Source organism: Strongylocentrotus purpuratus, unplaced genomic scaffold, assembly GCF_000002235.5.
Source record: "Strongylocentrotus purpuratus isolate Spur 01 unplaced genomic scaffold, Spur_5.0 spur5_scaffold_10, whole genome shotgun sequence".
Lineage (NCBI taxonomy): Eukaryota > Metazoa > Echinodermata > Echinoidea > Camarodonta > Strongylocentrotidae > Strongylocentrotus > Strongylocentrotus purpuratus.
The window spans coordinates 28,212,025-28,235,233 of NW_022145595.1; the positions used below are offsets into that span (position 1 = coordinate 28,212,025).

The 23,209-nt window shown below is 34.2% G+C and overlaps 1 protein-coding gene across 4 annotated transcripts; it reads right to left on the bottom strand.

Moving 5' to 3' along the window:
- Positions 1-420: 420 nt before the first annotated feature.
- On the bottom strand, positions 421-22,942 carry LOC588990 (5-phosphohydroxy-L-lysine phospho-lyase). Of its 4 annotated transcripts, none has more exons than XM_788648.5 (13): positions 22,824-22,942; positions 19,667-19,852; positions 18,293-18,411; positions 16,373-16,532; positions 15,567-15,641; positions 14,305-14,398; positions 11,914-12,027; positions 10,413-10,495; positions 9,595-9,695; positions 8,490-8,614; positions 7,337-7,491; positions 6,159-6,248; positions 421-4,747 (listed from the first exon to the last, which is right to left on the bottom strand). In XM_788648.5, the coding sequence occupies exons 2-13, from the start codon at positions 19,717-19,719 to the stop codon at positions 4,297-4,299; spliced, it is 1,620 nt and encodes a 539-aa protein (XP_793741.4). In that variant the 5' UTR covers positions 19,720-19,852; positions 22,824-22,942; the 3' UTR covers positions 421-4,296. The 4 variants fall into 4 exon arrangements, with proteins under 4 accessions (XP_793741.4, XP_030835836.1, XP_030835837.1 ...); XM_030979976.1 differs by lacking the exon at positions 22,824-22,942 and adding an exon at positions 20,100-20,187; XM_030979977.1 differs by lacking the exons at positions 16,373-16,532; positions 19,667-19,852; positions 22,824-22,942 and having other exon boundaries at positions 18,293-18,383.
- Between the last annotated feature and the right edge of the window lie 267 nt (positions 22,943-23,209).

A 23,209-nucleotide genomic window follows, 5' to 3' on the forward strand; every position in this document is an offset into this window, starting at 1 on the left:
ACTTGTAGAGAAATTAATTTCCTGATGTGAATATTAACCCCCAACTTATTAGAGGAGGAGGAAGAGAAGAATATAAGGATACTGATTACCATCGGATCAAATTTACCCTTTGACTTTGGCTTCTTAGCTGTTTATAATTGACAAGGACTGCAAATACAGAATGTTGCTATAATAGTCTACATGTATTTTCGTAAAGTAACCAAATTTAATGCATACATCTTTGTGAAGTGCCTCGATACAAACTATTTCATTCACCTGACAGAATCCGAACTGCATACATTAGTTGTTGCCAAGTAGGACAAACATGACTTGCCCTATCTAGCAACACTTAATATATGCAGTTTGAATTCTAACTATTGTATTGAGGCACTTCACAAAGACTTGTATTACAAGCAATAATAAGAACATACAAAATCAATATGCATCTATCTATATGTGTAATTTATTCATCTCGTGTGCACACACAATATCACTATATCACTCATGAATATCATGAATAATCACCACTCTCCATTGGGACAATAATGTTTATGAGATTGAAGGAAAGAAACACTTATAATGTTTATACCAAAAGAGGGCAGCATATAGCCTCACTAGTAATCAAAATAATACTCTTGAGCATACACTCGGGCTTCACAGGTGCTGTACGAGTGTTATATCCTTTGTTTATGTGACACTTGAATGCGACTAAAACGATATTGAAACATGGTGGCAGAGGTGAAAGTTTTTATATTTTCCTACAACAGAGCTTCTTCTTTTCCTAGAAGTTGACTATACATGTAGCTGATTTCACACGGATATCACCTAATTTTTTTTGAGAGAGTCAATCTTCTTTTGCCTTTCAAGAATTGCACAAAATACTGCACCTGTATATAAACATAGTCATGACAACTGCCTTCATAACTGACTATGTGAGCCTATATCTTATTTGGTAGAAGGCTGATAACACACTTATTATTGTACATATACATCTCAGATTCAAATGGCTGAACAATATAATGTTTTTGATACATGTAGAGAAAGTGAGAGGAGAAAATACATATATTTGATAATTACAATCCCTACATCACTAAAGAATGCACTGATCATAAGAGATTACTGGTGTGCAACAATCAAAGATTATGTAGAGGGGTGAGTTGCAGGGCAAAATGGATTTATATTTGCAACTAGAAAATAAACTACATAATACATGCATTTTTTTAAAGATGTAGTGGAAATGTTAAATTCTAATAAATACAAGTTCATATTCGATAAGCCAAACTTCCAAGCTCATCACAGAAGAAATCAGTAATATTTTTTGGGGGTTAAAAATAAAATGGAACATATTCCTCGATTTAAATCACACAGACATATTGTTATAATGATAATAGCTTTAATAAGGCTAGTATCTCTTAATTTAAGTATTACACTTTAGTTATGTGGTTATATTACAATGCAATACATATGGATACATCATTAACCAAGTACATTGCCACAATAAGATGATTAAAATCACACAGCTACGTAACGGGCAAGTTTGCATTTCGAAGTTTCTCTGTCGATTTGATAAACTAGCATAAAAGGTCACTTTGTCATTTAATAAAGTGATAGTAAAGTTTACAAGAAAGATTATTTAAATTCCCCTTTAAAATATATATATCTTTTACAATTTTAATTCATCAGACTAGAAGGTTATATATGTATGTCAGATGAGTGTTTTCTAATTACATCATTATAAATGTATTACCTTGTTATAATAATAATAATAATACATCTTGTTTACACTGGGTGGCCTCATCATTATTAATAATGTTCTCCCTGAGGGCCTTGCAGTCATATCATTAACCCGCTTACGCGGAAAAGGTGTTCAAACATCCAAGGAATTTCTTAATAATAATAATAATAATATTGGCATTTATATAGCGCTCTTACAGACATACATGTGTATCACAGCGCTTTACAACATTACATTACTTAATTGACATTGATAGCAAACAATAAAATTACGTACACAAAAATATATAAATTCAACTATTAAAGAGAAAGGTTTTCAAGGAACGTTGAAAGATAGCGAGAGAAGGAGAAGATCGTACAGCCTACCAGGTACCCATTTACCTCACCAGGGTGGAGAGTTGCAAATGTAGATTAATATCTTTCTAATATCTTGTTAATTACCAATACATAACCTAGCTTCCTCACCCATTGCACAGCATTAACACTACTCAGATCATAAATCATCATCATCATTGCTTTTCATTAGTTCATTATCATCTAGATACTAGATGATAAAATCTTTGCTTTCAATATCAAAAGCAATATACCAATCAATTTGATTGATAAATGCTTGAACCTTAGGCTTTCAGCTTAGCTAACATCATCATTATCGATGCTAGTCCTCTTGCCTTCACAAAACTGCTAGTACCCCTTAAGGATCGTTCAGATGCGGTAAACCGTCGCAAAAAAGCTGCCACGTTTTCTGAACGTGTATATGAATGGCAACTGCACGCAACAAAGGTCCTTTGTGTATTCAGAGAGCTCTGCGCTATAAAGAGACAAAAGATTGGTAATGTACCAAATAATTTTACCCCAAGGAAACCAGTTTTTCCTTTTAGAAATTTGGAAAAGATTATTACTGATGAAGTTAAATCGCTCCTAACATCATACATCAAGACCAAATGAGATGAAAACTTGCCTTACAAAATATTTCACGTTGACAAGCTGGTAGATTTGATGGCACTATAAGGGCCATCTACTTAACAACAGCTACTATCTGACAACCATGCATCTTTGGTTCTTCTGGAACCTGTATATCTAATATAAGCAATTGGATATAGATTTAATTTTCGCACAGAGTAATAAAATGTTGATATTCATTCATTGAATACCAGCCTGAGATAATTAGGGGAGTGGAGGGAGTCTACTGAAAATATGTGTTACATCAAAATCCAATAGTATAAAACAGGATAATTCCGTATCTATCAAGATCCGCATCAGGCACCATTCAACTCAATATATATGAAGTAGTCTAGCTATGGCAGATCATTCTTGAGTAACAATTACAAATTCATTTAGCCATTATCTACTTGTATGCAGAACAATAACTGAAACTTGATTCACACTACAAAATATAATATAATATAACTTTCACACAAAAGGCTTTGCCTTTAATTCATACCTGTATATCCTGGAAAGTCCCTGCATCTACATGTAGCCCCATTTACACTGGTCAAAACATAGGAACTTTACAATGGAAGTTGTGTAGCAACTATGCCCACGCTCGCATGAAATAACACGCTGATTTCAAGATTTCAAGAGGGCCTCCCCCCCCCCCCCCCAAAAAAAAAAAAAAAAACATTTAAAAAATCTTTCTATTGAGGTAGAACTTCTAGCAATATGGCATAAGCATAGTCAATACTTTACATGAAACAGATTACAATAAAAGTGGGTAAAGACTAAATACAAATCATTGCTGGTAATAATGCAAATCAAATATTACACAAGTAGAAGCACTACATAAAATTACACTAACAATTTGTCCAATAAACTGATGTGTAGAACCTTTCATTATTGATTTGCTTATCAATTTTTGAACTCTTACACAACATTAAAACACACAACCAGCGCTACTATTTGCGCCTTATCACAACAGGGCTTTACTTTGATAAATTACTTTGATAAAATTTTGATTAAAACATTTGAATGCGATATGCATAGAAGTATCAATAGCCACACCATCAATAATAAAATAAATGGATCTATCTTGAATTACGAGTCACTCACCAACCCATCCTCAAAAAATATATATAATATATTCTTCTCCTCATGGACTGGTGAAAGTGAAATAAAATTCAATGTCTGCGATACTACAATATACACAATATATATGATCTGCTTCCTATCCTCCAAGGCAATACTAGATTATTATGATAAGATAGAATGGTATTCATTTTATATGTACTGAGCTTAAATTCAGGAGGAACAAGAATAAGGAGAAAAATAAGAAGAAGAAGAAAAAGAAGATGGAGAAGAAGAAGAAAAATGAGGAGAAGGAAAAGGAGGAGAAGAAGAAGAAGAACTTTTAGACATCACTTTATTAATGAAACTTACACAGCAAATGTGATATAATAATTGTTTCTTATGAAGCGATATCACAGCAAATTGATCAGTGTTGTTAACATAAATACAGAATGTTCATAATTTTTGTTTTAGGAACATCAATATAGCATGAGAAAAAGGTAATACCGGTAGACATGGACATAGTATGAATGAATATACAAAGAATAGGCCTGGTAGTGTCTGAGCTGTCTATGTAACATTTCAATCCATCTCATTTTGATCGATCTCCTCTTCTTCTTCTTCTTTCTCTACCGTGAGTTTCATCTTCTTCTTTCGATCCATCATTGAAGTATTCTCTGTCTCATCATCGCTGAGTACTAGTGGAGATTCCACGCCAGATGATGATGTCTCCGGAGTCCCTACCGATGCCTTCCGCTTTACCCCTCCTCCTCCTCTTCCTTCGTTCTTTGACCCATTCTCTTCATCTTCTTCAATGTCAAGTCCCTTCATCCTGGCCTGCCAGATGGGTTGGTTGAGAAAATGATTGGAAGGAATCTTGAGTGGACCTTTCTTCTTTAGCTCAGAGAAGATGACGGTGAGTGCCTTGATTAGATCATTAACGTTGCCTTCATCAAAGACCATAGGGGGCTTGAACTTCAAGATGTTCTCAAATGGACCTTCGGAGCTGAAGAGGATGTGCATTTCACGTAACCTAGCAACCACAAGGAAAAGAACACATACGGAGAGAAAGAAAACAAAATCCATAAGATGTCTGTATGGATGGTGTGATGTATACTGCACTGGATATATGTAATAAAGCAAAAAAGAAATGTTTATATCATGATATCTTGTTGTCTCTATACTTTGCAATACATAGTGCCTTCTGCTTAATAACAATAATAATAATAATAGGCGTTTACATAGCGCTGTCTATCTCTGCAATTCTATTCTGAGGCGCACAAATTGATTATTATCCTGGCTTTAGCCTAGCTGCCATTACAGCACTCTAGCATTTCAAGGAATTAATTTCTGCCAGGTACCCATTTACCTCACATAGGTCGAGGGTGGCAAATGTCAATTGATGCCTTGCCAAAGGACATTAGTGCCGTGTCGGGAATTGAACCACGACCTTCGAATTTCAAGTCAAGTGCTTAAACCACTCGACCAAGACACTTCTACATGATGTTCCCATAATTCAACAAGTTTTATGTAGTAGTGCCAGTCCAGTCCAGGCCAGTGCCCTAAAAATTAGGAAGATTTTGTGTAATATCCTGTCAAAAAGGCAATGTGGCACAAGCTCTGCCAGAGCAACTACTATGGCCTTGTTCAGATAAGATGTGGCAAACCCGGCCAGCAGCCTTTAAACAAAAAAATGATGATGCAGAGTGTAATACGCTTCACATTTTCAATCTTATAAAACAGTGCTAACTGAATACGCATAGGACATTGACTGCACCCAGCTGATATTCATTTACATTTTAAAAAAAATTAAGATTTGCAGCATTTTTTTTGGTGGAAGTTTGCATCATATCTGACCAGGCCTTAAAGGTTATACAAAGTTTTGGTATGGGGTTGTGAATTTGGTTCAAATGAACATATTGGAAGCATATGCGATCCTACAATATTCACAGATCGTTGTCGCGGTCGAAATCGACTTTAAAGTTATGAAATTATAAATAATAAACACTTTATGTTGTATAGCTCCCTCTCATGGTCAAGATATTAATTCAGCTGTAAAACAATGTTTCTTGACTAAAATCGGCCGATTAGCTATTCCCATTCGGAAATTATATACAACAACTACATATTCTAACAAAATTATGGTCACAGATACCATTGTACGGCCGTAGGAGCTGTTTGAAATTTATTAAAATTTACCGGGAGCACCGGTAAATCTTTGTATTCAATTTTTCTCGAGAGCAGAAGTGTTTTAGGGGCTAAAATTTCTAGTGCTTTTAATACATCCACATGGGCATCCAAATATATAAAAATTGTAAAGAATCACTATCCACCCATTTTTCAAAATTTCCCAAAACTTTGTAATACCTTTAAACAAGATAATTAGTGTGATCCAGTCAAAGAGTTTAAAGAGTTTAAAGAGCGATATTGTCGCAGTTTTATACCTTTTGATCGTATACTCCGCTTCGGCTGTAGCTGGCATCTTGGTTGATCTATCCTGAACAAGCTCAATACCAAGGAACATCCCCCAACCCCTGAATAGAAGAGAATTGGAATTTGAGAAAGAAAAGGTGAGAATTGCATAACCAAATACATGCTTCACTTCAAGTGATTTCAACATTTTGTTTTAATAAATATAAAATAATAAATGGACTTTGCAGTGATAAGGATGATGATACCAATGAATATCCCCAATAACCAGATATAAAGTAAAATTAAAATATAAATTATTCATACCCTTACCAATTTTTGGAATCATTGAAAAATTGATTTGTCCAGATTTATGTTTCTTGAGAATGTAACATATTAAAGCCTACATCTAAACTATTCAACAATGTCCTAATTCAACCAATCCACCTTTCATTCTTGAGTTATGATAAACACACAAAAAACATCAAATTTACAAGGGGTATGACAAATTTAGTTTTTAACTGTACATATATATATGTTATCAATACATAAATCAGATTGCAGATATTTTTTAAATTTTGTATGCAAGTAGTAGTCAATATTATGAACCGGCAGTTAGTACATAATCATCACAGGTGCTCAAGGCAATGCAGACTTTTGGCCTGGGTAAGCTGAACATTATAAATGTCATAATGTCATCATTATTTGAAGTATTATGATCAACTAGGTAAGTTCAATTTTTAACCCATGGTCTATGGGAACCAGGGGTTTCCTGTGCTAATTAGCCAATGGATATTACAGAATTCAGAAGTCAACAGCTTAGAAGCCACATAACAATTGTAACATACAAAACAAATTACAACATTGTATATAATTCTACTTTCGAAAAGATATGACTTGACATGACATGTAAGGTAAACTTTATCTGCATTGAGAAAAACCATATTGAATACCGGTACATTTTACATTTTAGACTTGATAATTATATCCATATCATTGTATGATTATAATAATAGTCCTATGTGTATGCTTTCATGTAATTACATGTACAAACGTATAACCTGTTGAATTACTAGACCAAACTTACAAGCAACCTGCTTATTAAGGGTATCCCTCCATTTTTATGTTTATATTATTATTTTAATACAATGAGTCAATACTATGTTATATTTGTTCTTTTTTAAAGATGGAAAATAAATTGAATTGAACCTACCTCACATCACCAATGAGGGGGTACTTCTTAGCGAGATCTCTCACTTTGTTCATAAGCAGATTACCGGTCCTGGTAGCATGCTCCTGAAGCTTGTCATCGCGGATCACATCAAGGACAGCCATACCTATAGCACAGGATACTGGGTTACCACCATACTGTGAAGGAGAAATGAGTTTGAGTTTGAGTATGAAGTTTTATTATCCAAACAAAAAGTACATCAATATTGTGTGAATGTTTAACATTGAAAGGATAAATGGGACCATAACATAGCATTTAATGCTAATCGTGTCTGGTACCACTAACACACAAAAGTATCACAGCAATGAATGAGAATGTAATGAATAAATATGAATAACTATTTAATACATTAAGCTACAAGCTATTCTAAATCTAGGTTAAAATATGTTCTGTGATTAGATACAAAGCTTTGGTATTTTACACTAAATAAAAAGATAAAGAATTACATAACATAATATTTACTAAAAGCCAAGAACCTTGGTTCAAAGTTAAAAACAATTATTCTATTAACATTTGTGATATCAGAATTCTACAAAAGCAAGAGAGAGAGAGAGATTCATAATCAAGGTTTACTTTCAGAAGAAAGGCTTTTTTATCCTAGAACAAATTGAGGAATCAGTGTTGTTTTGACACACAGATTTTTGACCAAGTTCTTGCAGAAACTGATTTTATTTCCTGTTGATGACACATATCTTGGTCTTGTATAGACAATCTATACACAAAAGCAAAGGTGTACCCAGTTTTCTTGCGACCCATTTGAACAATTTCCTTAAAATAATAAATGTTTTGTACCTACACACATACCCCAGAATGTCTACTCTATCATCGCTTTAAGACTTGTCTTTACATATTTGTACAAATTAACAATGGAATGCCCAATTTTTTATTTTTACAGGGTAGTATTGTCAGATACAAAACTGATTCCACACCTACTTGTAGTTTTCCACAAAAACTTCGCAGGATATATCGTTTCTAACCGTGTTTTCATACCTTTTAAACCCAAAGTATAGTGCATCTTTCGACACCAAATTCATAAAATCTGGACTACGGGTTACCCTTTTGGGTTAATGATATCACAACCCGAAACTACACAAATGTATTGTTATCCCAGATTTTGTATTCAAAGTGAGCTTACTGTATTGAAGTACTGGTGTTTCCCTCTCCCTAGACTATCAGCTATCTCCTTTGTAGTGATGACCGCTGCTATAGGGTGACCGTTCCCCATCGGTTTGCCCATTGTCACAATGTCTGGAACAATGTCTGCAAACAAAAACATTCATTGGATGGGCATCACATAAGCCGCTTACAAATGACCCCAAATATCCTGATATCTTTTACACATGGAGACGTCCCATTTTCACTGCCAAAGGATGGAGGAGCTTCATGAAAGTGAATCATTATTCATTTATGCACTGACAGTAAATTCTATGATACACAAGTGGAAATATTCTTTTCATGAGGGCAAACAAAAAGCACAGTATTCAGATCCATCTATACACAGAGTTTGGCCAACATGGTTTCACTGGGTCACAACATGGCATATGTTCTTTTACTTTGTGCTTGCCCAACAAAGCAGTAGTCTGCATATTGTGTGTCAAACTCGAACTGGGTTGGCCAAACCCTGTGTATAGATGGCTCTGAATACTGTGCTTTTTGTTTGCCCTCATGAAAAGAATATTTCCACTTGTGTATCATAGAATTTACTGTCAGTGCACATACTTTTATCGGTACTCCAAGCTGAATAACATTAAAGAAAGGAAAACTATTAAACATTTGTTTTAGCATAAATTATTGCTGATGCAAGACTCCACACTGATATAATTTGAATGCCATTATTCAGCATTTGTTTTATGTATTTCTGTGTGCCTCTCATTCTCAATTTCTATTGTCTTTCTAGTAGTAAACAACGGCCACTTCTCCCATCATTTTATCTTTATTTTGATTCATTAACAGTCACTTTCTCTATATGGATAAAAATGTTTAAATTTGTTGTTGATCCATTCCACTGTTGGGTAATCAATCAATAATTGATTATCCTGGACTGTAAGCAACCCTTGGTTAGAGCCTTGGGAGAAAAAAAAACACAAATACCTTATCATCAGGACTGTTTTTGTAAGTCAGTCACTCAATAGTATGTGATATGAAGACTAACACTGCTATAGCTTGAATTTAATCTGTGGAATAATTTATGATCGAATTGCATAATACAAACTGGTTTATAATTGCAGATTAGTCCTTACCATCTCCTTGTGTCTGGAAAGCCCAGAAGTGTGTTCCCACTCTCCCAAATCCAACCTGAACCTCATCACAGATAGTCAATCCACCGGCCTCTTTTACATGACTGCAACAAGATGATGAAAAAGAATTGTAGGTGGTCACAAAGAAGGTTTGATTTAAAGCCCCAATGTACTTCTTGTAGCTAATTGCTACCACTATATAGAAAAACTTCCCCAATCGGTGCCTGTTGGTCCCCGTGATCCTCTTTTTCTTATGTTAATCGAGAGCTGAGTTAATGAGATAGCCTTCTGTCAGTGACCAACCTGGGTGGTCTAATCCCTTCTTGCCAAACTAGTACAGACGGGCTTTAAACCATAGTCTAAACCTTGGTTTACACCATGGCTTTAACCTCCATCCTAAACTGAAACCTGGGTTCTCAAACTTTTTCCTTGATGGTCCAGATGTGATTTCAATGAAAGCTATTATACATGTATATGTCCAAAAAATGGGATGTCATTCGTGCCAGAATTCTCTAGTAATTAGTATACGTCAAATGAAGTAGAACAACTAACATTACTATAAAGCCGGACAATACTAAAACATTACACAATTTTGTTTCAATCTCAGGATCTACTCCTCAAATTTACACTTTTAACACTTTCAAGTTGTATGCTGAATAAGATTAGGCTTGTTTATTAGGTCTATATCTGATCTAAGGGGAATCCTTGCAGTTAAAACTCTTTTTTTAAAGCAGAGCCTCTCGAGCAGTCCGAATTGACATGCCCTGACGGCCCATTTGATATGCCCTGCAGCCTATACTTTGAGATGAAAGACGAGTTACCTGAAAGCTTCTCTCATGTACCCAGGAGGATAGATAATCTGTCCACCACAGCTCTGCATCGACTCCAAGATAAACCCGCCAATCTAAGACAAAGGAGATATCACATTTGAATTTCATCATTTTAGCATTGTCAACAAAGGAATGAGTAGCTATACAGTCAAACCTGCTTTAGTGACCACCTGTCTACAAAGACCACATTTTTTGTTACCCTTGAAAATGGATTCTCATTGAAAAATGTACTAAAGGAACCTGTACATAAAGACCACCTGTCTGTAAAGACCCCTTTTCTTGTCTCCCTTAGGCAGTTGCTATAGACAAGTTTGACTGTATATACAGACTACAGAGAATATGAACACAGTTTCAGATCTTTCACCAGATTGCCGAAGACTCATTTGTCATCACACCCTACACAAACTACATTGAACATCACCCACTCTTATACACTGTAGTTTCATTTCTCTCATAACAAATATTGCCACTCCAATAAAGAATGACCATAAATAACTCTGCATTATGGTATACAGATGAATCAGAAAATATTATATCTTGAAGCTAACAAAAATACAGACAAGTAAACATCAACAAAAGTTTTTGGTTTCAGTTACTTTCTATAAAGCTCATTGAGTTGTCTTTATACCTGCTTGATATGCCACAACAATTTTTTCGAGGCTTAGCAATTTTATGCCCTGTCCACTGACCGTAACACCACGGTCAAAGTTGACCTGTCAAATGCTAATCACATGCACAGTGTATGAATAGGAAGCAATTTAAGGTAATACAGGAAATCTCTTTACAATTGAACCGAAGGTTAGTGGTAACTGTAAAAACAAAGTATCTCTGTAACCCCCCCCCCCCCCACCCCCTCTAATAACACTACAGTGTAATGATTATTGGTTAAGTGATTGACAGAGTTACCTATTTTTTAATACGTCACAGCATGATTTTACAAAGCTATTTTTTGTTGTGATTATCATGATTTTTGTATAATAGTGTCCCTAACAGCATATTGAATATAAGCTGGCAATTTAGTGCATGTAAACTGTATGTACTTTACTAATTTTTAGGTTAACTTGGTTGATTATTGTGAAAAAAGAAAACACCCCCCAATAACCATAAGTTGAAAACTGGCTGAACATACAATACACAATGAAAGATGGAATGGTATGCCATTTTTTTAACACATTCCTGCTACATGTTAAAGTACTTCTACTTGATACAATCTTATTCAGTGCCTGCGTTTAAAAGGCATCTCATCTTCAATTTTCTCTTTTGAACTAGGTGTAGTATATAGCTACCTGGTGAGTAGATTGAGTAAACTTATCTTGAAAGCTTAAGTTTTTTCAGATTGCTGCACTGATCGAGCTGCATACCTGGCACCCAAACCAAGGTATGTTGGAGCACCAAACCATTACTGCATGGCAGATATTAGGCAGATATACATGTAATGTAAACACTATACCAGAAGTCACTCTTATGACTAATATCAGAAGAGACAACTCACCTTCCGACCATTAGCCTCTGCCCTTTTGATGACCTTCTTGACCTCATTTGCATATTTCACTCCAGCGACAGCGACATCTCGATACTTGCCCCTGTATGTATCAGGAACTGGAGCCTTCAAGGTAAACACAAGCCAGGACATTCAAAGTGATTTGCTTTTTTTGTATCTGATTATGAAGAGTTTAAGTCCAATAGGAGCTAAATCCACTTTTGATGAAAATTTAGTTATTGATATCAGAACATTGTTCACTTAACTACCCATATTTCAACAAAAGTAATTACGTACCTAAATTTTGGGAGCAATTATGAGAAAATGCACCTTCTAATATCACTTTTCCATAGACAACTGTACAAAATCTGGTAAAATTCTTTTTTCTCCGTTACAAAAATGGATTTAGCTCCTTTTTGGAATTAAACTCTTCATATATTAATTGTCTAATGTTACACTTGCAATATATTTTGAAGTAATCCCATTATCAACCTTGTGATATTAATAGGGGACATAACAAGAATAAGAGCAACAATCAGAGAATGAGTTTCTGAACATTCAAACTGTACCCCAAAATAAGTAACATTGCAATTTATGTTATAACTATTGCAATCAGATTTATACCCATACACTGTATATCATTTGCCATATATTTAATGCAATACACAAGCAAGTAAATTATCAACACAAAAGATTTTATATGAATTACCATTTATCTTTTCTAGACATTTAATCCAATTTGAAGAAATGTAAAAATACATACTTGTACTACTTTTTATATTGTTTCCATGTATCTTTCAAATAATTTATTCCCATATTTGTAATAATTATTATGACTATGTATTGTAAAAACAAAATATTCATGTACAATATGAAGTTTTCTAATAAATACAAAGTATAGATCAAGTAGAAGTAACATGCATATATTCACAGAATCTTTCTAATAATCACAACTTTTTACTATGAATTCCAAATTTAATGACTTTTATCTGTAATGGTGAACAATTTCTTGGAAGTAAGTAGAATAAGATTGAGTAAAATACACATGCATACAAATAGAGGAGTCAAAAGAAAGATAAAATTGTAAAGAGGTGATAGAAAAAATGAAGTAGAAAATAGAAAGGAAAGGATAAATAAGAAATCGATCAGGAAATGAAATATATTAAAACCAGGAACAAAAGATGAAAAGCAATATTTGATTCAAGCCGGGTTTTAAAAGACATTTCATGATTTTAACGTTGATAAGCTCACTAAAAATTAAACAATGTCTTTCATCGTTCACTTGTCAATCAATCTTTGTATAAAAACAGGAAGTAGAGTGTACAATTTGTTTCCTGAAGACTTTGAACATTGAAACGAAAGGTTCATCCCGGCCCCCCCCCCCCACTCCGAGAACGGTTGGACCCCATGCGTGTTACCCAAATGTCCTTTTCGTAACAAAAGAAAAAGGTCGACCCGTATTGACTTTACACACCAGACTTTTGCTGAAAAGGAGGGGGGGGGGTGGTGCTGAAAAAGGCTTGTATAACAAAAGAAAAAGGTCGACCCGTATTGACTTTACACACCGGACTTTTGCTGAAAAGGGGGGGTCGCTTGGAACACGCATATGCGTACCCTAAATAACACTAAGTGGGGGGGCCAGGAGGTTCATAAAGACTGAAAACTACTGCTACAGTAGATACGTTAAATAATCTATAGAAAGCCATTGTAATCTCTAGTGTATTTAAACAATGAAAATTTGGAAAATCGAACCTTATTTCAGAAAACATTTTATGCTTTTAAAATTCATAAGTTCACTAAAAAGTACACAATGTCTGTCATTATTCATTTCATCAAACAATTGTGCTATGTAAACAGGACGTAGAATGTACATTTTGTTTCCTGAAGACCTTGAACATAGAAAGGAAAGGTTCATAAAGACTGAAAGTACAGTACCAATATTAACAGTCATGTTTAATACAGAAAAGCCATGATTGTAATCTCTGGTGTATCGAAACACTGAATATATATGTGGAAAAATCAAATCTTGTTGCTGTCTATAACAATGCTTGTTATCAGCTTCTTAATGGTTTTATGACTGAATTCTTCAACAGGATCATACTAATGATAATACAGTAAATACACTTTAATAATAATGCTTATTCTGGGGTCTTAATCTGTAAAAATTAAAAAAAAATGATTACCCGGTACCCATCTATGACATATGACAATGTTTCTTTTTGATAAACATCTTATTTGAAATTGCTTTTGTTTAAAAATATATTCCTCTATGGGAATAATCATACTGTGTTAGTAAGAAAGTTTGATTATTGTGTATGGACAAAAACCTTATGAACCTTAATAAGATTTACCCACTTTTATATTTAATTTATTTTCACTGTCGAAAATGAAGATAGTACTCACAACATGAATCCATTCTTTCTTTCCATCCATAGTCGGTTTAGCAAACTTGTATGGACTGATATCTATAACGCTGGATGTGTGCCCGTGATAAGCACTGTAAAATATAAAGTGACATTATGTTATGACATGAATATTTATCAGTTTACAAGCAAACTTTTCATTTATTTTATATGTATACATTCTGGATACCATCAACGGTAGGGACTATGTTTACGTATTTTGAAGACAACAGCATATTTTTGATACACTAGCAATAGTAAAAGTTGGCTTGTCACCCCCAATGCTAGAGAATTATTATACTTTTTACATGTACATGTACAAGATTTAGCAATTTACAGAATTAGAGGACAAAAGCAGATGGTTGCAAAATTTACATGTATAACAAAAAGATGTAAATGTACATGCCAACCACAAGTTTACAGTTCCATTTTTAAACCTTTATATAAAAACACGTTTGGTAAATTTGTTTAGATTGTATGAAAATATAGGTGAAAATAAGAGCGATTTCTGAGTATTTTGAGCATGCAAATATGAGGAGAAAAAACTATTAAGTTCAGTACTTCCCATTATCACAATATGCAGTACAATGAAAAATTGGTATTTATTTTGATTGCCTACATTCAGGATGTTCTGATCTGATGAATTCTGCTCATTTTTGGAAATTTCTTTCAGGATTAGGCCTACCATTTATCAAAATATACAATAGAAGAGTATAACAAGAATCAAACTATGGTTTCAAAATACAGATTCTTGTGTAACCGACTTACATGTACAGATAGTTCTTAGATGATATTATTTTTTATCTGATATGATAGAAACATATCAAACAAAAAGTTTGAGTTTAAAGATAAAGACCAGTTATGGTCATGCGATTGCATTGTGAAAAAAAATTTGTGGAATCAATCAGAAAAGGTTGATCATCTAGCATATATATAAGTATTGGTGTGTACTGCAAGGTTCTGGAATCATCAAAATGATAAGAAATTTGGCCCAGTCTTCGTAAAGTTACAAGCATTGTACACAGAAAGATGTATATGGGACTACGCACACGTCTGCGACACGTCACACACCAATAGATAAACTAATTTACCAAATATATCAATTAATAGGCGGTTTCCCGGCAAAATTTTTATCATCATGTATTAGTCAAAACATACTCTCTCACATGATTGGTAATAAGAGCTTCCATTTCATTTTTTGAATTTGGGGCGTTTCCAAAACTGGTCTTTACCTTTAAGAACAAGAAACATTTGAGAACTTACTGGTCAAGAATAACCATGTCTGATGATCCTGTATGACGATGAACCAAACGAAGAGCTAAATCATTGGCTTCAGAACTATATCATGAAAAGAGAGAGAACAAATGAACGAGGAATTCATCTCTACAGCAAGAAATTCAAAACCCCTTTCTATCATTATTTCAAATTTTCATTGTTCTTTATATTCCCCATCACCTTTCCAAGGACAGCTACAAAAGATATATAAGAGAAATGATGAGAACATAATTAAAGAATGAGAATATAATTAAAGAATGAGAATATATTTAAAGAATGAGAATATAATTAAAGAATGAGAATATAATTAAAGAATGAGAATCAAAATATTTTCATTAAAATAACACAATGAGCATTTAGCGAAGAGCACAATACAGTGCTTTAATGAGGTCTATACAGTTTGTTTAGGGTTGGATTGCCCTTTAAGAGTATCTATAAACGGTCCATAATTAGTAGCAACAGTGTGTTTCTGATGGTCCTTGACATTTCTCGTTTGAATAAGAAATATCATCATTTGGAGACTGACATTTAGAAAGGGATATGAAATAAAAAGAGTTGTTAATAATAGCTACAATGTCAACAATAACAAGTATATACAGACAAAGAAGGGCAAGATAAATAGCAATAGAGAGAAAAAGAGGGAAAGAGAGAAAGAGAAAGAGAAAGAGAAAGAGAGAAAGAGAAAGAGAAAGAAAAAGAGAGAGAGAGAGAATTAAGGGGATAGAATAGCATTATGTACATGTACAAGAAGAGGTGAATAGAGAATATTACATCATTGTTTTTCCATAGTTTACCCAGAGTTAACGAAGAAGCATGTATTGAGTTTGTCTGGTAATGTTTGAGTTAGACGTTGTGCATAGAGTACCATTTGATCATAGAGGAAGCGTGAGTTTGTGTTTAATACTGCCATCTGATCTGCCCCAGCCTTCACGACTCTCGGATTGCAATGTCCAACTGTTAAAACAAAATAACAGTCAAACCAATTACATCTAAAACCTGCTAAAGGAGAAAGGCTAAGTGGCCTCTAATACAGGTGGTCTTTATATACAGATTGTCTTTAAAAAAAAAATTGTTGTTTTGTTCAAAGATGATGTTTATGTACAGTACAAGCTCCTTTACAACATGATTCAAGGAGAAACTCCAATCAAGGGACACATGATATGTGATCTTTATAGACAGGTGGTCTTTCTATACAGGTGATTGCTAAAGGAGGGTTTACTACATGCAGGGTAGCTCTATTTAAACCTCTGACTAAATCATGTACACTGTAGATCACCCAGTGTCAAGTGGTTCAAGACTCACCCAGTGTCAAGTGGTTCAAGACTCACCCACCCTCTTCCTTGACAGATTATTGTTGTAATCTATCCTGTCTTATCAACTCCTCGGAATCTTGACCACGTCCTGTCTTGAGGTCTTCTTGTTTCCTTTTATTATATGCAAATAATTTCCGCTTTGAAATAGCTTCCTATTCCTCTTCTTAAAATGGTCTCTGAGATGTCAGTGTTCATCATATAAACCTGATTGATTTTATTAGCTTCATATCAAGGGCTTTGTATAATGATAGCAATAATCACAATAAATAAAATGAACTTCATCTTTTGGTTAGGCTTATACACCCAGGTGTAATGTTTAGTTGAGTTTAACTTTTTTTTTATAAGTATAATGGGTTTCTAAAGATTAATTCAATAATATTTATTTCATAGAATTGGCAAAATTAACAAAGATGTGCAGCTTATCATCAAGACTTAACAAACCCTAATGAAACATATGCTATACATGTAACTGTGGCTTTACTAAAACCTGTGCAATATAGCTTATTGTACATTTATCAAAAGGCAAAAGATGATACATTGTATGTACTTTGTGGAATTTAAGTTTGCCAAGAAGGAAGAGTATTGGTATACAGTTTTGATCCATTTTATCAAACCTCTTCTGATTAAAACTATTTGTATTCATGTACACATTTTGACATTTATAGCACTCTGATAACAAGATCATATAATTCTCCCAACAATAGATAGATGACCCCAAACAAACTTCTTTCACAATAAAGGTTAAAACTGCAATATAATTAACCTTGCCCTCAATTCTTTGCTAGGGTCTTCAGTACTCGTCTGGAACCCTTTGTTTGCTCTAGCAATGACAATAGGGTCATTAAATAAATATACTGCCTGCAAGGTAACATACGTCAATGCTTGTTGTACATTCATACATTACAACACATACATGTACAGTAATAGATGAAGTTTTTTTTTCTTTTCTTTTCTTTTTCAAATGTATCTTGTTCCAGGGAATATTTCTGATTATATTACAATAAAAGCAATCTGAAAATTCTGGTATAGCCTTGATTACTTTGAAAGCAAATATTTATTTTCATTTTGTTAATGCCCTTTACCTTTTTAACAGCCAACTTTTTAAAAAGCTTCTCATAGATCCTGAATTATAACAATGAAATAAGAACAAATATGCAATCCAATGTAAATTCACATTGTCACGGCTGAATTAATATCCCTGACTTCACAAAATAAACAGTAGAAGTTTACACTTCTGCTTTCAAAAGGTTTGAGGTTTGTGAAAGAGAAAAAAAAGTGTGAGAATTAGCAACCTCCTACATAATTTCTCATCATGCTACATGTACAAAATGTATGTATAGTAACCACAGAACACTTAGACGTTTATCAATGTGATTGTTAAGAAGAAAAGTTTTATCTTACCATGACAAACATTGTTGATGCAATCAAGAAATTTGTTGTTTTGATCATCATACATGTACTGTCCTGATGCCTTCACAATCTTCAGGGGATCTTCTTTGAACCATAGCTTGCATGGTGATCTACCGAGATAAAATATAATGAAAATACAATATTTACATTGTTTGATTTCAGCTTTCTTGTTCATTCTTGTAGTGTACTCTGATTAGTGTAACACGAAACAGCTCTGCTATGTCTTTTTCCTTGCTTTCTTTGATTACCAGACATTTCTTTAATTGTTATGTATAAACTGATTATAAGGCACCATGGATAAAAAATAATAAATTCTTAGTTGAGAGCACTGTCTAGTGTCTATATCAATTTTTTTAAATGTACAAGATATTGGCATGTCTCATGTCTCGTCTGTAAGCTATAAATCCGGACTATATTGAACATTTAAAACTAAGCATTTAAATAATTCCATCCATCTGGATAGAATTGCTGTTTTAAGCATTGTTACATGTATACCCACTCCAAGAAAATCATGTAAAAAGGAAAGAATTCTGTAGTAAGAAAGTATCTTGCGAAACACCAATCCACAGGTGGACTGATTTTTTTCTTCTTTCATAATTCTTTAACTTTTCAGTTAATGGCGTTCTTATAAAGGATTTCTTTGCTGAAAAGTTATGTAAATTGTATTTTTCTCAACAGTAAAATGAATCACTCTAATTCTAGAACCAAGTGGAGTATTTTTTTTGTTAATGCTATTACAAAGCACCAAGGACAATCAACTTCTAGGCTAAAGAGCTTGAAGTACCCACATAAAAACTGCTTGCAGAGATTAATTTTTGTACAACTTCACAAGTGGAGCGGCTTTGAAATGTCAAGATCTAGAGAGGGTGCTGAAAAGCAATCAAAATCATGCAAATTTGAACTACTTGAAAGCTCCACAAAAAAATTCCTTCTATACTGTATTTTCTCACTCTTGAGATGACTTTCATGAATTCTTACATCTTACTGCCATCACAAGTGGCTTAAAACCAGATGATCAGGAATGCAAAGTATGGTAATGTCTTTATAGCAGCAGGGTCAGGTCTGAGCAGGGTAACCCACAAGGGGTTCAAACATGTAGCAGCGACAGGTGGCTTATGTAAGTTGCTTTTAAAATGGTTCTGATATGAAGATATTAATCAAAAGTATTAGTATGCTTTCATGTCATTAAAATGCATCTACTTCTGACTCATTTTTTTGCAAAAGAAAATGTCGATATATAGAATTTAAAATATTCATTAAATTCAGATAACTGAAATTAAAAACTCAAAGCTTTTATGACTTTATTCTAAAATAAGCAGAGAGATCACATTTCATTAATTGTTTTAATATTAATATTGAACTTACCCGATATGTTTTTGGTAGAGTTTGATTGCTTCCTTCTTGTTTAGACCTTCCATTGTTTTGTTGAGTTTGAGTATGACTCCTTACTGAGAGGGTTTTAATGATGATGGTCTCTGGGTCATTCCAAACCTTGATACAAGATTGTGAAATGAATCAGGATATGATGGACTGAAGCTACACTGTATGTACCTGTAAAAAATAAAAGTAACAAGAATTTTTTAAATACAATTACTGCACTCTACATTATCATGCAATATCCATAGCTTCATGGCATGAAACTGTATTCAATGAAGTCAAAATAAATACATAGCATCCTGAGTTTCATACTTTCTAGTTTCTACATATAAATCACAAGTTGACAATAAGAAAAGAGGGATATTTAACATCTGTATGTACATGTATGTGTATTTTAAAGACTACGCAAAAATATTCTCACCTGGCATTAAAGGAACACATGAATCTCAGATTCTACCTGCTGAGTTAGCAAGAATTCAATGACAGCTCTCTACTAATTCAAACTTATTCTGCAGAAAAAAATGATTAAAAAAGAAGGGAGAAACCACAGCCTAGGGAATATCTACATGTCATGTACCAATAGTATTTGATCCCTGAAATTTATTTGTATACAAAATAATAACAAAGTATTTCTGTTACACTTTATTAGAATATTGGTATTCACAGTTTCACACATTAGCAACTGAAATATTCAGTTAAGGAACTGCTTATTGAGTCCCCCATCTACCCATTCCAAATTAAACCCTAAAAATGTCTGTGATCATTTGTCAATTACATGAAGTGACATTGCCTAGAGCTTTGAAGTTACTTATTAAAAGAATTTAAATGTTATCTCCCTTTTAAGTTATTTTTGTTTGTGTCAATAGTACAAGGATTAAGGTTTCAGCGAGTTTATCTGTTCAAAGCTAGTACTTTAATATGCTTTACACACTCGTTTTGTTCAAAATGGGTGCTTGGCACATTTTCCAATACGTCATGCTGGACTATTTTTTCGAGATGGCCGCCTGCTTTTATATTTTTTTCTGAAAAAGATAATTTTAGAAGTACCGGTATGTTTTTCGTGTTTTGTCTTTTTTTTTTAAAGAAGAAAAAAAGGTGGCGACCTCAAAAAAGGAAGCAGACTGGCAAGCTAAACATGATTTTTTTTTTTAAATATAATTTTGCTGAACCAGTTGGTGTTAATGGGTTCACATAATAGGGTCAGATGTAATATTGACATTCTATGTGTAAATAATACAAAGATAGCAGCATAGAAGCCAAGAACTTAAAATACACCCTCAGCTACAAACTTTACTAGATAAGAAACAAACTATTTGTTATTACATGCACAAGTATATTTTGCAATCTTGCAAAATGTAATGAAAAGTTTGCATGAATATTAAATTAATCATGCTGATAATAACCTTAGATCCAAAATGTATTTTGATGTTAATCAGTACACACCTCTCAAAGTACACACACTTCAAACTTCGCCATTCCTTTGACTGTGAACAAAGCCTCAGCAACCAGAATTGTGTCATGGTTTAATAAACTTTGAGAATCATTTTCAGCATCAATACATTAAGCATCATTACCTACTCAGTCAATTTAAATAAAATGAAAATCGTACATGCACACTGTTTCATTTACTACCCAACAATGAAAGGGAAATCCAACCTTGAAAGCAAACTTCTCTATAGGAAAGCAGAAAAATCAGAGATGTAGGCTGGTGAAAGTTTGAACAAATTGGACCCCTAAAAATTAGAAAGTGATGACTTCTTTAAAAGTTTTTTCGTTTGCTGGGGGGGGGGGGGGGGGGTAAGAGCACTTTTTTTTTTGGGGGGGGGTCCAATTTGTGAGGATATATTTAGTGGCGACTCATCTTAACGATGAATAAGCGGGGGACGCTTTAGTTTTTTTTTTAAATAAAGTCCAATTAACGTTATCATTTTATTATTTTACCAGTTTTTTTGCTGATATGTTCCTTAATATTTCTATTTTATGAGGTACCAAGCCATGTGTGTGTCAGTTATGTGTGAAGTGTGTCACCTGTTAAAAGCATGACATGTCAGTGTGTTATGTAATATTACGTATTGGCATTGCCATTGAACTTAAGTACATGTACATGTAGGCCCTCTATCACTTAAAGTACAAAGCCACTCGAGTGGATCAGCCAACGGGAGCTCGTATTCTAAATGTACAGCACTCAATGCATAAAGTTCTATGTATTGGACTAAACTTTCAAAGCATCGTATTTTACTAAGAATAATATAACTTAAAAGTGTATATTTATAAACTATCAAATGAAAATATCAAGGGCAGTGTTGCATGAAACTGTCATAAGTACAAATTTACCGACATATTCCATTGAAATGCGTGTTAAACTTAATACACGCATTTCAATAGGATTTCGGTGAACTTGTACTTATGACGGTTTCACGAGACGCTGCCCAGGGCTATACCATCTCAAAAACAAAACTGATTCACCGGTCATGAAATGGAATCCTCACAATTGTATATAAAATTGGTATAATCTACACAAATTTTGAAGTATTTTGCATCTATAGTTCTTATGCCCTAGTACTATTTTCAATCTTTTTTTTATTCTAAACTCATTTAAATACTTGCAGTTTTCCTAAAATTACATTCATTTTACATTGTAAATTAAATCTGGTGGACTTGTGACATGGGCCGCGGTGGGCGGCCACCCTCTAAATTGTCTAATTAAATTATAGGCTTCTGAAACTAAAAAAAAGTTCTAAATCTAAGACTAAGTAAGGCTATGTCTCGACCATGTTGACTGTAGTCTAAAGTTGACATCAGAGACAAGTTGTAGGATAAGGATAAAGTTGAGTCTTGTTGGAATGTTGGTTTCGCGCCCCAGCCCCCCAGCCAGCACAATCACATAGCCAGCTGACCAGTTGAGCGAGCAACGGTTCATCGAAACGGCCTGGCTCCCGGCGGTTCGCCTGCGCGGAAACTAGTACACAGACAGAGCTAAAGCCGAGACACTCATGACTGAGCTGAGCTGAGGAGACGTCGAGACCAAGTGTACACCGGTTTGTTTCAGACCAAAATACAAAATTACACCCCATTTCAAATCACACATATAAAAACATAGTATGTTACGCTTTCTCACCACTAAAGAATTATTTGAAAATATTACCTCTAAGAAGAAGAGACGTATAAAAGAGGTCTCTATCCGGCTTCGCTTCAGCGCGGTCTTCAAACCAGTTTGTGTTATGTACACATGCTACGTATATTACGACACAAATGATATTTACAAGATGTATGATCAGCTGGTACGTCGTCACGTGACTGCGCTGCTCTAGCATTATCAATATGCATTCATGCATGCCAGCTCCAAGGGTGAAAGTGCCGTGGAGATAATAAAACACACTAAAGTATAGGATTGCCCAACATTTATTTTAATTCCTCTACTGCTTTAATAACATCGATCTTCCTAGAGACAGAGAGGTGGACAGAACGGGGGACAGAGAGACAGGGGGGGGGGGGGGGAGGGGGGGGGGGGGTCGGAAGTGGGGGAGGCAA

What these genes read in the sequence shown, in the direction of transcription:
- LOC588990 (XM_788648.5), bottom strand. Translation starts at nt 19,719, where the DNA reads ATGGAAGGTCTAAACAAGAAGGAAGCAATCAAACTCTACCAAAAACAT. An exon ending in GACATGGTTATTCTTGACCA is followed by an intron (nt 14,399 to 15,566) that starts GTAAGTTCTCAA and finishes TATATTTTACAG; the next exon opens with TGCTTATCACGGGCACACAT. An exon ending in CAGAGGCTAATGGTCGGAAG is followed by an intron (nt 10,496 to 11,913) that starts GTGAGTTGTCTC and finishes CCTTTGTCTTAG; the next exon opens with ATTGGCGGGTTTATCTTGGA.